The 14869-nt window shown below is 43.4% G+C and overlaps 1 protein-coding gene across 2 annotated transcripts in view; it reads right to left on the reverse strand.

Annotated features, from left to right (window-relative positions):
• Positions 1-3170: 3170 nt before the first annotated feature.
• Positions 3171-14869, reverse strand: part of DVL1 (dishevelled segment polarity protein 1) — a 45681-nt gene continuing 33982 nt past the window's right edge. The window contains exons 8-15 of one of the 2 annotated variants that reach the window (XM_058818693.1): positions 14182-14321; positions 13821-13897; positions 13215-13282; positions 11612-11689; positions 8799-8930; positions 8151-8318; positions 6409-6615; positions 3171-3550 (exon numbers count right to left, since the gene is read on the reverse strand). In XM_058818693.1, the coding sequence (XP_058674676.1) occupies positions 3171-3550; positions 6409-6615; positions 8151-8318; positions 8799-8930; positions 11612-11689; positions 13215-13282; positions 13821-13897; positions 14182-14321 (1250 nt within the window). Of the gene's footprint in view, positions 3551-6408; positions 6616-8150; positions 8319-8798; positions 8931-11539; positions 11690-13214; positions 13283-13820; positions 13898-14181; positions 14322-14869 lie in introns of both variants that reach the window. The other variant, XM_058818692.1, reaches the window with a different exon arrangement.

The raw sequence follows: 14869 nt of genomic DNA on the forward strand, positions 1-14869 counted from the left end.
CCTGGTGGGTAAGAAATGCTGGAGCCCAAATCCATCCAAATTCACCAAAATTCACTTGCAGGCCCTGGTGGGTAAGAAATTTTGGCTCTGCAGCACTCCACCCTCCAAATTTTCTCTTCCCTGGCACAATTCCCACTGTGGGCAGCTCCCCTGGCATGGCTGGCACAGGATCCTGCAGGGAATGCAGCAGGACAGGAAAGACACAAAGGATGGGACTTGGGAAATCTCATTTTTGTTCCCTTGAGGAAACAGATCTGGCAAAGATTCAGACCTGACTTTCAGCCCAGGATGGGGGGAAAAAAAAGATGCAGATTTTTGTGTCACTGTTCAGTATTGCACTGTTCAAGAGGATCCACCTCCTCCAGCCTGAATTTCCTCAGCAAAAAAAATTCCCACATCTGCTGGGGACTCCCAGCCTCGTCCCAGGGTGACCCACGAGCACACACATTTTTTAAAAAAGCCATTTTTTCAACATAGCAGCAAAGACCAGCAAGACACAGAACAGTTTCTGCCAACAGCAAAACCACGAGACAAAAGCCAACCCCCAGCAGGTGTGGAAACTGCAACTCTTGGAAATAAAATATGTCAATTAAATATGGGTGAAAAGCTCAGCCCCGAGCTTTAATCTCTTTTTTTGGAAATATTAAAAGGAGATTTTTTTTTTCCCTCCAGCCCTTTGAGTTTTGCCTTAAAACAGGGCCAGAGAAATAATAACTTATAAAATGCCAGAAAAAAAATCACAACTTATTTAGAAGTAGAACCACTAGTGATTGTCAGTAAAATCACAGACTGCTCAGCAGTGTCTCCTGGAGACAGAGCAGAATTCCATCACTCTTTTACCCTGATTTAAGTGTCAATCTTTCAGAATAATTTACCAAGTCAGGTTTGCATGTGGGAGGAGGAGGGAAGGGACAGAAAAGTCCTGTTGTACAGTCAAGCTTTAGGCAGGGCCTCTTTTGGAGGAGCCACCCATGGGTGGTGATGAAAGCTCTGCTTTCAGAAGCCTTGAGCAGCTTTTTTTGGGGAGGTTTTTGCAAAGGAAATTAATTTAGAAGCCCAGAACTGGGCTGAGTGAGAGTTTCTCGAATTCCTGGCTCCCTGTGGAAAGGGAAATTGAGTCTCCCATTCCCACAAACATCTGGAGTCTCTGACAAAGGGAGGTGGGAAAAGGAAATAAGTGAAAAATCAGAATTAAAAGGACATTTTGAAGCACGACTTTTCAGAATTAAAAGGACATTTTGAAAAGGAAATAAGTGAAAAATCAGAATTAAAAGGACATTTTGAAGAGTCAGTTTTCAGGGTGAAAATTTTGAACATTTTGAAGGGTCAGGTTTTCATTTTCACAAATGAACTGTGTGTACAAAGAGAAAAAGATTGTTTTAAGATGTTCTCTCCTCACATCCACCTTGGATATTTACCCAAAAAGCACAGAACAGACCAAAAAGCAGCTTCTTACCAGTGGAGAAAATGCTTATTTACAGTAAAAACTGATTTTAAAGCACCTGCCCTAAATTCTGCCAGCAGCAGAATCTCACAAAAGAGAATTTAACTGAGGAATGGCCTCATGGTCAAATGCCAGAGTGGCTGCATTAAATGAGCCATATGACAGCATGGCTGTGCTCACCATGCCTCAAAAGAGCTTTTTAAACATCCCTGAAGCTGCCTGAATTTAATTTCTACAGCCTCAGAGCAGAAATAGCCAGAAAATAAATCTTGGGGATATTCAACAGCAGAGCTGCTCAGCAGGAGGAGGAGTCAGGGGGTTCTTTTTGAGAATTTGAAAAAGATTTCTGTGTGGGGAGCTGCAGAGTGAGTTTAACTCAGGGTCAGGGGTACAGATTTATTTTTGAGGAGCTCCAGGGTTAGTCTAACTTGCTGTCAGGGGTAAGGATTTATTTTTGGGGAGCTCCAAGTTGGGCCTAACTTGCTGTCAAGGCTGAAGGATTTCTTTTTGGGGAGCCCCAGGGTAGGTCTCACTCAGTTTCAGGGTAAGGATTTATTTTTGTACCATTTCTGATCTGTTCTCAGATACCCTCACACCTCTCTGCCCACTGTGCTTAGAAATGTTGCCAGGGGGATCAGACATCTCCAGATCTCTGTTTTAACAAAAAAGAGAAAGCTTGTGCTCAGAAAGGAAGGAGGGATCACAAAGAAGATGTCCCATGTCCCAGTGGGAGCCAGGATTTCCCTGCTGGAATGGGATAAACAGCCCCTTCAAAAGGGCAAAGCTGACAGAACTGCAGCAATGTTCCTATTTCTGTGGGAGTAACTCTTCCAATCTGCAAGCAGGTGCACATCCAGAGGGAACAGCCACACCTGGCAGCAGGGATGTGACTGAAATGCCCAGGAACCCAGTGGAGCTGGAAAATCCCTCTTGGGAAATAAGGAAATAACTGAAGGAAATAACTTTTTAAGTTCTGCACAAAGAACACATACAGTAGCAAGACTCCAGCACTCCCTTGATAGAATATCTTTAAAAAAAAACCCTCAAAGAACCCAAGAAAGATTGATTTATACTGCCTAGTCAGCAGAAAGTAGCCACAAGTTTGTTTTCCTCTAGAAATTGGTTGGATCCTGCTCCTTTCCAAGCACTTGTAGGTGCCATGTCTGCTTAGAGCTATGGATGCATCCAAGAACCAGCATTCCAAGGCAGTATCCCAGATACCAGCCAGCAGTCCTTTTATGTTTTGTCCTTGCAAGAGAAAAAGCAGGGTAAAAAAAATAAAAATCAAAGTGCTCCTATGCATTATCAGGAATTTAGAAGTTATGTGAAATAGCAGTCCTCCAATCAGCCCAGAAAGAGACACTAATTCCACTGAAGTAGGTGCCACAATGACCAAAGCTCATTAAGATGTGAACATACACCAGGCGATTCACAATCCAAAATGAGATGGGCAGGGGAGAAAAAACAAACAGAACAAAAAGATGCAGACGGATTTAACAATCCCAGGAGATTTTGTTGCTCATTTTTTGTAGCTTGAGGGGGTGTTTGTATTGTTTTTCTTTTTTTGTTCAGTTTTGTAGATTTTTTTTCTTTTCTGCGACACACTCGCGAACAGGAAGGTGTGACATGCAAGACAGCCAAGCCTCTTCCAACCAAGCATCCCAGAACCACCCCCCCCCCCCAAAAAAAAACCCCAAAACGCAGAGTCTTTTGAAGGCACTTCCTCTCACATGATGTCCACGAAGAACTCGCAAGGGTTGCCCATGGCCTTCTGGAAGGACTGGCGGCTGGCGGTGAGCTCGGGCGGCACGGCGCTCAGCTCACGCACCGGGGGTGCTCCGGGGGGCCCGCTGCTGCCCAGCCCCTTGGAGCCCAGCTTGGGCAGGCTGTACAGGGGGGGCAGCCCTGGGGGACCATAGGAGTGGTGGCTCTGGTGGCTCCTGTCGCTGGCAGAGCGCTGGCTGAGCTGGCTGAGCGGGCGCTCGTGGCGCGTGCCCGGCTCCGACTCGCTGCCGCTGCCCCCGGACTTGCTGCGCTCCTTCTCCCTGCCCGCTGCTCTCCTGCTGGTCTCGCTGGTGCTCCGGTTGGAGCCGCTGCTTTTGCTCCCTAACAGCCCAAAAACAGGAGAGAAAAAGAGCCAGGATGAGCTGGGCTCTGCTGTGAGGCCCACGTGCTGGTGGTGGCTCAGCGATGGGTAGTGCCATGCATGGGGACACACGGACACAGCTGCGAGCTTGCACAGGGAAAGCAGCAGCTGAATTCCAGCTCAAATCCAGTCCAGGAAAGGGAGGGAGCAGAAAAAAGCAAGAATTTGGGGTCTGACTCAAGCAAATGAGGTTTAATTCTAATTGCCTCTGCTTTATTTTGTACCTTTTCCAAAAGAAACCCCTCTGCCTACTCTGTCACCTTTCAATCACTCAGGCTTTAAATCACTCCATCCTTTTAAAATTCTTTTTAAAACTACCTTTTTTGAAAGAAATCCCTTTGCCTACTCTGTTACCCTTCAACCCTTGAGGTTTTGTTGGCTTCAGTGGGGAAGTCCTTTTAAAATTACCTTTTCCGAAAGAAACCCTTTTGCCCTCTCAGTCACCCTTCAATCCCCAAGGTTTTTGACTTCAGTGGGGAGGTCCTTTTAAAATTAATTTTAAAATTACCTTTTCTGAAAGAAACCCCTTTGCCTTCTCTGTCACCCTTAAATCCATGAAGTTTTGTTGGCTTCACTGGGGAGGTCCTTTTAAAATTCCTCACTAAAGCCTTGTGCTGGAGAATTGGAGAATCTCCTGCTTGGAGAATTCCCTAGGAAACAGTTCCTGAGCTGCTCTACCCCAAATCAGTAACACCAGGATATTGTTCCTAAGAGAGGCCACTAAATCACCTTGGAAAACCAAAGGATTGCCACTGAGTATCAGCTGAGTTGATAGTAAAAACAAGCTTTACTAAACTTCCAAAACTGTTTTTTTATAGAAGCTGAAGGTCTTGCTCTGTTCCCATGACAGACAGATTAGGAGACAGTCCCAAGCTAATTATTTTTTTAAAAATCCAGCTAATCAATCAAAGGAATATCCCATTGAATTCCTGCACCTTACTGCGGGATGGACTTCCCAAAAAGGATCCCCAGTCAGCAGAACAAGGGACCAGCTTTTGAGTTTAAATAAGTCACAGAAATGGGAAAAAGAGAATTATTTTAGGCTGCTCCTTCTTGAATTACAGATCACTTTCTGCCCATCACTTTCTGCTGCTCCAGCTGATTGGAGAAATGGGAAACCACACTGGATTTTGGGGGGAAAGGCTGCATTTTCTGCAGAGTGCCAGAGAGATGGAAAACAGACCACAAAACCATTGGATTTTAAGTGAATATTCCAAGCCTGGGTCTCTGCAGTGGTATTTGCTGATTGTTATGATTTAATAGTGCAGATAAATGAGAGAGGGCACAAAACCCCAAATTTAGCACTATTTTAAGAGTGAGCAGGGCAGCCTTGTGCTCCAGCATTCCCAACCCCTGCCTGAGCCACCTGGCCACCAGGATTTTTATTTAAAGATTAAAGGCCACCAATTAATGGGCAGTGCAAGGACACTGGCAGAGAAATCCAGCCCAGAGAGGTGACACCATAATAAATTTGGATTATTTACTTTCTTAAGAGCCTGGGGATGGGGTTTTCCCAGCTGATTCTCTCCCCTCTGAGCTGCTGCAGCACAGTCCCACAGGTTGATATGCCAATGTCACACCACTGTGCACTGAGACAGGTCGAGCGTCCAAAACAATTCAAAATAAAAATAGAATTTCAAATTAGGAAAAAAACCAAACCAAAATACAGTTTAACATTTGGGGTCACGAGAATCTAAAAATGATCATGCTGTGAATTCATCACGGAGGGATTTGAGGCTTACCAATCCCCTAGAGTCAGCCATTCCTCTAGGAATCCTTCAGTCTAATGCTTGCTCAGGACAAAACAAGGGAATAACAGTTACAAAGCAAGAAAACAGCACAGAAATTGGTTTCCACCAGGAAAAGCGTGGAAACCTTTCAGAGCTGAACACCCTGGCACTTTTTGGGAGTGCCACCTTTCCTTTCCTAATCCAGCACCAGGGAGAGAATTCCTACTGCTCACAGAAGCAGCTGCCAAAAAACCACCCCCACTTTCCGTCCAGGGCAGTTTCTAGTTCTAAAGCCTCTGGGAGATTCCTCATGGATATTTCTTATTTTGGTATAAGGTGACATGCAGCTGGTCTAAAATCCCCTGTTATGAAACCCTTTTGTGCCATTTTGTAAAATCTGACTGGCTGTGGTGAATAGGCAGAAGTGACATCCAATTTATTGGATGTTCACTGGAAAAACACAAGGAATCCTCACCCCTTCTTTACTGGCAGCAAAAATTTCCAAAAGCAAAACTCACTCTGGGAGTGGTTTAAAATAAAATAAAAATTAAAAAATAGCATCTCTACAGCAAGAAAAAGACGTGATTTAATTTACTAAGGCTAAAATGAATTTAGGGCAGAAAAGAAGGAGGGCAGGTCTTTAATCCATGCAGAATTCTCTTCCTGTCCCTGTCACACATGCCAGCAGAGACTCTCCTCCCTGGGAGTAGTGTTTTAGCCCTGGAAAGCCATGGCTGGCCATCTCCCACTTACAAAAAATGTGATTTTCCTTTTGTGCTGAGCACTGACCTGCAAGCCAAGAGCACCTTGGTTCTAACCCCTGTCCCAGCAACACAGAAATCGCCTCAATTCCAGCAACACCAACCCCACTGCTGGCAATCCCTGCCTGGGTTAAACCTGGCACTTCCCACAGAGAGCTGAAAGCCAAACCCCCTCCTCCAGAACCACAAACACCTTTAATTCATTGCACAAAATCCATGCAGGGAGCAAAAAAAACCACAAGACAAGCACGGAGAGCACTGAGGACCTCAAGCAGATGGTGGGGAACAATGAGAGCTGTGGGATAAAACACTTTTAGCCCAGCTTACCTTCACTTTGCTGGCTGCCTGCACTGCCACTGCCATAGCTAAAACCAGGATCTTGGTAGGCTGGGGGGAAACAAGGAGGGGGCAGAGGGTACTGGTAGGGATATCCTTGGCCCAAGGGCCAGGGAGCAGCAGGGTGTGGGAGAGGAGCCAGGGTGTCCTGGTCAGAGGCTCCACTGGAACCGTTGTTGAGGTTCAGTGCAGCCAGATCTGGGAAAGAAAAAAGGGGAAAAATTCTTACTCAGCAGGTAAAATGATCACTGTGACTTTATTTATGGAGGTTTTTGAAGTTTAGCAATGCCTTGGAATCAGCCTTCTCACACAGCAGGGAGAGGGGAGGGAAGGGTGAGGACACGGTGGGGACATCCCCCTCTTCCAGTGGGACTGACAGCAGGGAATGTGTGAAAGCTGCCCTAGAACAGGGACTAGACAGAGCTAAAGAATAAAGCAGGGATTTATTAAAAGTTTCTCCTCAATGGATCCACCTTGGGCAGCACAAGAGCCCAGCCAGGGCTGCACCCAAGATGGTCCCAAAATGAACCCAAGATGAACCAAAATGGTCCCAAAATACATGGCCGGGCACGGGGTCTCTCACTTTGATCAGTTCTGCTCCATTTGCATCTTGAAGTGATTTGTCCAATTCCTGCTTTAGCCCATGCAGTCCCACCCTTGTTTTTCTCTCTCCAGCCCACGGTGTTTGTGCTCCTGGGCTGAGATTTGGATCATTTGTCCTTGGTGCCCAGCTGGAGCAGGAATTGTTTTGTCTCCCTGCTCCGTGCACAGAGCTCACCATCCCATAATATGAAGCCCAGACCCACCCACTAAAGCAGCACAGAATGTGAAAAGTAGAAAAGCCAAAACCTGAGGCATCAGCACAGAATCCAGAAAATAAAAAAGCTAAAACCTATGACATCAGTGTGGCACCACCAGAAATAAATCCTGCTGTCCTCAGCGCTTTGCTTGATGAGTTCATCCTCCTCCGGGAGCTCTCCTTGCTACCAGGGAGCACCAGCCACTTGTCACACAATTTCAGGGTAATGTCCCCTGTTCTGGGCCACCCCTGGAGAGGCAGGGATGGAAGGGACCTCTGGAGATCCCCCTGTCCAATTCTGGAGCATGTGACACAGGAATGTCCTGCAGGTGACACAGGAATATGTCCTGCTGGGTTTGGAATATCTCCAGAGAGACTCCGCCTCCTCTGGGCTGTGGAAGTTTCCAGGCAGCCCTGACATGGGAAGAGATGAGAACCTTGACTCCAGGTTTCAGAAGGCTGATTTACCTATTTTATTATATATATTTATGATATATATTATATTAAAAGAAAATGATATATTAAAACTATACTAAAATAATAGAAGAAAGGATTTCATCAGAATGCTTAAAAGGAATAGAAAGGAATGATAATAAAATCCTGTGACTGACCAGACAGTCCAAGACAGCTGGATTGTGATTGGCCATTAATTAAAAACAATCACATGAGACCAATCACAGATGCACCTGTTGCATGCCACAGCAGCAGATAACCATTGTTTACATTTTGTTCCTGAGGCCTCACAGCTTCTCAGGAGAAAAAAATCCTAATAAAAGAATTTTTCAGAAAATATCACGGCTACACTGAACAGCTCCAGAGCTCTGCCACCCTCATGGAAATCCCTCTTTGTGAGGACATACAAGGGGACAATGGACACCCTCAAGGCACAGAAATGACATGGGGCCAGCTCTGTCCTTCCCAGCTGGGGACTTACTGCCACAGAGGTCTCCGAAGACATAGTAGCACTGCTCTGAGAAGGTGATTTTGTTCACAGTGTGCCTGAGGTAGCCATGTTTCAGCATGGAGCTGGCGTATTTCCGTGCCTCCCGGCGGTCCTTGAAGCCCTCCACATGCGTGTAAAGCCAGTCCACCACGTCTGCTCCTGAAATGGGGACAGTAAGAGGAGACACGGGGTCATCTCAGCTACATTGTGCCAGGTGAACCTGAAATGAAATTATCCGAGCCAGCTGGACTCCTACAGTGGGATAACCTCAGCCAAATTGTGCCAGTTGAACACCTAAAATTGGAATTATCTGAGCCAAACTGTGCCAGCTGAACACCTACAGTGAAATCATCTGAACCAAACTGTGCCAGCTGAACCTAAAATCAGATTATCTGACCCAAACTGGGCCAGCTGAACATCTAAAGTGGGATTATCTGAGCCAAATTGTGCCAGCTGAGCCTTAAATGGGGTAATCTGAGCCAAACTGTGCCATTTGAACACCTATATGGCCACGAGTTATTTCCTGCCCATAAACGGAATATAAGAGGTCAAAGACATGAAAAAAAAGCTCATTAAAAGGTAGTTTTTAAATTAAATCAATGGGTTTTTTCCCTCTCAGCATTTCTGGGGTCTGCTTACCTATCACTGCATTGGAGATGGTGATTTTTAACCACATCCTGTCCCGAATTTCAAGGCCTGAGTCTGGCAGCTGCATGACCTTGACAATAGTAGCCATGTCACTCTTCACAGTTAAGGGAGAGTCTTCTAATTCTGAAAGGAAGAGAGGCCACAGGCTGCTGTGAAATGAACTCAGCCTGAAGGAACTTCTCAGCTCCAAGTTTGGATGAAATAAAAATACAGTTTTACCAACAGATGCAAAAAAATAAATAAAATAAAATTGAAAAATAAAATTTAATAAAATAAATACAATACAATAAAATAAAAAATTAATAAAAATTAAAATAAAAATAAAATAAAAGCAAAATAAAAATAAAATAAAATACAATAAAATACAATTAAATGAAAAACTAAAATAAATAAAAATAATAAAAGAAAAATTAAAATAAATTAAAAGGAAATTAAATAAATAAAAATAATAAAAATTAAAATACAATATAAAATAAAATAAATAAAATAAAAATTAAAATAGAGTTTAAAAAAGAAAATGAAATAAATACAATAAAAATGAAATAAATAAAAGTAATAAAAAAATTAAAAATTTTAAAATAAAATGAAATAAAATAAATACAATAAAATACAGTACAATAAAATAAAAATAAAATTAAAATAAAAATATTAAAATGTAATTTTAAAAATAAAATGAAATAAATATAAAAAATAAAAGTAATAAAATAAAAATAAAATAAAATTTTAAAAAGTAAAATAAAGTAAAGTAACGTAAGTAAAATAAAATAAAGACATAAAGATTCCCAAATGCACCCTCATCCACAGAGTGAATTACAGCATTTGCAGCAATTTTGGGCTCAAGGCCACCAGTTTAGATTTTGGGCTCAAAGCCATCAGTTTAGTGACAGAAATTCTGAGTCCCCACATCCTGGCTTCCCAAAGCAGCTGCAGGATCCTCTCTGCATCCAGACAGGCAGGAAAGGAAACCCAAGGGTTTTTGTGATCCATCATTTTCCACTTCAATTTCCCAGGAACTCTGGGGGACAAGTTTTTGGGGTTTGCTCTTTTGGGATTCCCTGTCAGGGGCAGCTCCCATCTCCATGCAGAAAGGGTGACCATGGTCAATCCATGTCCAGTTTTTTATTTAAAGATCTGGAAATTCATGAGGAAAATTAAATTATAAAAGAAATCTTCCCTTCTCAGAAGAAATCAGGTATTTTCTTACAAAAACCCTTCCCAGGGTCCCCTCACAATCCACTCCTCCCAGGATTGCTTTGCCCTCAATTTTTCTTGTGGAACACTTTAAAAAAACTCCCAAATGCCTCCCCAGCCATTCCCAGTTCACATCATTACAGGCAGAACTGGATCCCCAGAGCTTTCACACTTTCCTCATCATTTTTTACAATAAAATAACAAAAAGGTTGAATTTGTCAAATTCTCTGTCTTGTCCCATTTTCCAGCCCTAGAAAATTCATTTTTATCTCTGTTTGTAGGCCAGACCCTTCTCCAGCAGGAATTCCAGAACCCTCCTCCCCTCCCAGTTCCCCACATCACCCACCTTTCAAAAGCACTTTTGTCCTTTTCCAGCCACCCAAAATTTTGGATAAAAAAGGTACAGCAAACGTGAAACAATGAAAACTGAAAATGTTTCTTTCCATACATGCACTGCCAATATGCATGAAAACATCCCAGACCAGCTCTGCATGCAGCTTCAATACTTACAAACCTCAAATAAACACTAAAACTTTGCTTTTGCTTTAAGTTAGTTTGGTTAGTGGCAAAAAGCAACATGTCTTGGGAAAAAAACTACATTAACAAACTAATATTGGGGAGCAATAAATTCTATTTTCTTGGACACCTGAGATCTGCATATGAACAGAAAATTGGTATTTTTAAAGTTCTGGCTGCTGTACAAATATGGCAAATTCTGAGATGCATCTGAAATGCTCCCATTTTGGGCATAAAAGAAGGCCATATGAATATCAGGGAAGGATTTCCCATAAGAAAGCACTGACATTATTGTTGAAATTTATTAAAAACCAAGTAAATGCAAGAAGACAGCTCTCCCATTCACCTGAGTGGATAAACCTGAACCTATCTTTAAAATCTAACCTCTTGGTTTCATGGATATGGCTGTTTCAGACTGCCAAACCAGGAAACAGGTTGAAATCTAATCATAATTTTACGTAGGATGTTAAATTTACTTTTAGCTTGCTCAATAAATTCTAGGAATATAAAGAAGAACAAAAAAACAATTTAAAAATATAAAAGAAGGCCATGTGAATATCAGGGAAGGATTTCCCAAGGTCAGTAACTGACGTTACTGTTGAAATTTATTAAAAACCAACTAAATGAAAGAAGGGAGTCTCCCATCTACATGAGTAGATGTACTCATGTAGATGGGAGACTTATCAAAAGTATAAAAGAAGGCCATGTGAATATCAGAGAAGGATTTCCCAAGTGAAACGTGAACATTATTGTTGAAATTTATTAAAAACCAACCAAATGTGCACCTGAGTGGAAAAACCTGAACCTACCACTAAAATCCACCAGCAACCACTTTTCCTTGAGACAAAACCCTGACCAAACACCTCCACATCAACCTCCAACCTTCACCAAAAGTTCTCCTGCTTTCCCCAAGTGTGAGAAACCACTCAAGGCCTGGCTGGCGCTGCCGCTGTCACCGTGCCCGTGGCCGGGCCCTGGTGGCCCCGAGCAGCCCCCTGCCCTGGGCTGGCCAGGGGGTGACTTACTTTCCGACTCGGGAATTGAGCTTGTTAGTGAGGAGCTGGTAGATGTGGTGATGCTCATGGAGGGGCTCATACCGTAACGGGGGTACGCTCCCGTCATGGCCGTGGTATGAGAGATCCACGCCGCGGGGTCGATTGGCCGCACCGGCTCAGCTGCGAGCAAAAGGGACAGGAAACAGGGTCAAGATTTGCGGGAAACACCAAGATTTTGAGAGATCTGAGGGGTTTTACTGTGTTTTCTTGTGGTTTCTCTGGTTTTCTGAAGGTTCCACATGAGTGAGACCCCACAGATGGTACCACCAAAAAGGGACAGCAAACAGGGTCAGAAGTGCAGCAAACATCAAGATTTTGAAAGATCTGAGGGGTATTATTATGTTTTCTTGTTGTTTCTTTGGCTTTCTGAGGGGTTCGCATGAGTGAGGTACCATAGTTGGCACGACCACAAAGGGACAGAAAATGGGGTCAAGATTTATAGGAAACGCTGAGGTTTTGAGAGATATGAGGGGTTTTATCGTGTTTTCTTGTTGTTCCTTTGGTTTTCTGAGGGGTTTGTGTGAGTGAGGTGCCGTAGTCAGCACCAATCCAAAGGACCAGAAAATGGGGTGAAAACTTTCAGCAAACACCAAGGTTTTGCAAGACCTGAGGGGTTTTATCATGTTTTCTTGCAGTTTCTCTGGTTTCCTTGTTGTTTCCCTCGTTTTCTGAGGGTTTTGTGTGAGTGAGGTGCCATAGTTGGCATGACCACAAGGGTACAGAAAACAGGCTCAAGATTTGCAGGAGCCACCAAAGTTTTGAGAGATCTAAGGGGTTTTCTTTCGGTTACACTAGTTTTCTGAGGGTTTCATATGAGTGAGGTGCCACAGTTGGCACCTCACTCAAGGGTACAGGAAACAGGCTCAAGATTTTCAGGAAACACCAAGATTTTGAAAGATCTGAGGGGTTTTATAATTTTTTCTTGTTGTTTCTCTAGTTTTCTGAGGGGTTCACATGAGTGAGATCCCATAGATTGTACCACAACAAAGGGACAGAAAACGGGGTCAAAACTTGCAGCAAACACCAAGATTTTGAGAGATCTGAGAGGTTTTCTCTTGTTCTCTTGTTGTTTCTCTGGTTTTCCTAAGGGTTTCAAGAGGACTCCCACAGTGTGCACTGGTTTTTGTTGCATTTTTTCCACCCCATCTTCACTGCCACTGTCATCTTCTGTGGACTGGGAACAAACTGATTCCACAGCACCACCAGCACAGCCCTCACCAGCAGGAGGCAGCTGTGTTTGTCACATGAGCACAGATCTTCTACTGCTAATGAAAATAAGATAATTTTCATTTTTTTAATGTCTATTACTGCTGCTTCCCTCACATCTTCAAAATACTCAGTTCTCTCTAAAGATTCACTGTGAGAAAATGAAGATTTTTAACACTTGGCATAATTATTTCCAAACCTTTTATGAATTGTTAGGTTAAGATCACTTCCCAGAAGTTTAGGAGATGGATCCAAAGATGTGAACCAAGAGAAAAACTCCCAGAAACTCAATGGGCAGTGGAACCCCAGGCTCCCAATACAAAAGCAAACGATTAAAGGACTGAATGGGTAGAATCTGTTAGGTGCCAAAATAGGTAAAAATATTCCAGATCTTGGGAGCTTCCCAGGAACCCGACAAAGAGTTTAAATGTGTACTCACCCCTGGGGATGGTGAAATAACTCCTGGGAGTAGGGTCCCAGCATTTGGCTACTGTTAGGCTGATAGGTCTAGGAAGAAAGAAAACTGGTTAAGGATGATTCTTGAATTTCCTACAGAGCTGGAAATGCTACAAGAACTATTTGAAACAAATTTATTTTTATTCAACAGTTGTCAAGTACATTCTGAGAATGGTTTTGAGAAGATTTATAATACTTTAAGTATGAATGGGTTTGAGAAGCTTCATAATATTTTAAGTATGAATAGTTTTGACAAACTTTCTAATATTTTCAGTATGAAGCACATCAGGAGGTTCCTGGTTTTGCACAGATGATGAGCACTGGTGGTGAAATCTGTTGGATGATCAGCTCCTGAGATATTAAAATTCTCATCACATAAACAAACAGCCCTGCTGAAAGCAGGCAACTCCTCAATTCATGTTGGTTTTTTTGCCAGAACCAACCTCACCTATTCATCATTTACACTGAGAAGTTCACAGCTGAGATCAGTCATGCTGATGGATATCAGAATGTTGATTTCTCTGAGGTTTCCCAGCTCCAACAACTGCACAAGGAGGATAAACAGGAAGGCTTTTTGTGATGTGCTCACCCTGGTTTGGAGACGATTTCCCGCAGAACCCGAACGGCATCGTCATTGCTCATGTTCTCAAAATTGACATCATTCACCTGAAACAGAGAGCAGAGGTCAGCCTTGCAGCATGAAAGTTAAAAGTTGTTTTAATTACTTCATTACTGCCTGGTCACCACTTCCATCCCACCATTTAACGGTCACCACTTCCATTCCTTTGAGATGTCGTTTCTCAGAGTGTCTCACAAAGAATCACCAATTTCAGCCCATCTTTGGGCCACATTTCTCTGAGGATGAATAAATTCTCTTCCCTGCTGACTACAGCTCGTGGGGCTGGTGGGATGGCAGGGCAGAGCAGCAGGATTTGGGGACAGGGACCCACCTGCAGCAGCATGTCCCCTGGCTCGATGCGCCCGTCTGCTGCCACCGCCCCTCCCTTCATGATGGAGCCGATGTAGATGCCACCATCACCCCGGTCATTGCTCTGCCCCACAATGCTGATCCCCAGGAAGTTGTACTTTTCTAGATGGACACAAAGTAAAGGGTGGGGAAAGGGGAAAAAAAAGCAGATAAAGTGATTGGAATGATAGCAAAGAGTGAGGTTGTTTCAGCTTTGAAACATCTCAGCACATCAGCAGGGCAAGGTTTGACTTGCAATGATCTCAGGCTGCTGTAATGATGAATATTTGCCTGGCACCTTCAGGGAAAGGATGCTAAAGACAGGATTTTTTCATCCAAGACAGTGTTACTTTAAAAAAAAAAAAAAAAACAACAGCAAGAGGAAGAGCACTGAAAAGACTTGTCCACACTTGGAAATTAGCACTGAACACATTAGGCAATATTTGTTCCACATGTCAGAGAGGCAGGAAGGGTTTGGTGCTGCTGAAAGGTGCTGAATTTGCTGGCAGCCCTGCACACTTCTGCCTGGCTGACAAATGAAACACAGGAGCAGCAGAAATGCAAATCCCCAGTGCCTTTCTACCCCAATCCCTCACCATTAACTCCACATGCTGCAGTTCCAGCTCCTTCCCTGGAAGGAACATTGATCTGCTGGTGAAAATGGCCCAGTT

Source organism: Ammospiza caudacuta, chromosome 22 (genome assembly GCF_027887145.1).
Source record: "Ammospiza caudacuta isolate bAmmCau1 chromosome 22, bAmmCau1.pri, whole genome shotgun sequence".
Taxonomy (NCBI): Eukaryota; Metazoa; Chordata; class Aves; order Passeriformes; family Passerellidae; genus Ammospiza; species Ammospiza caudacuta.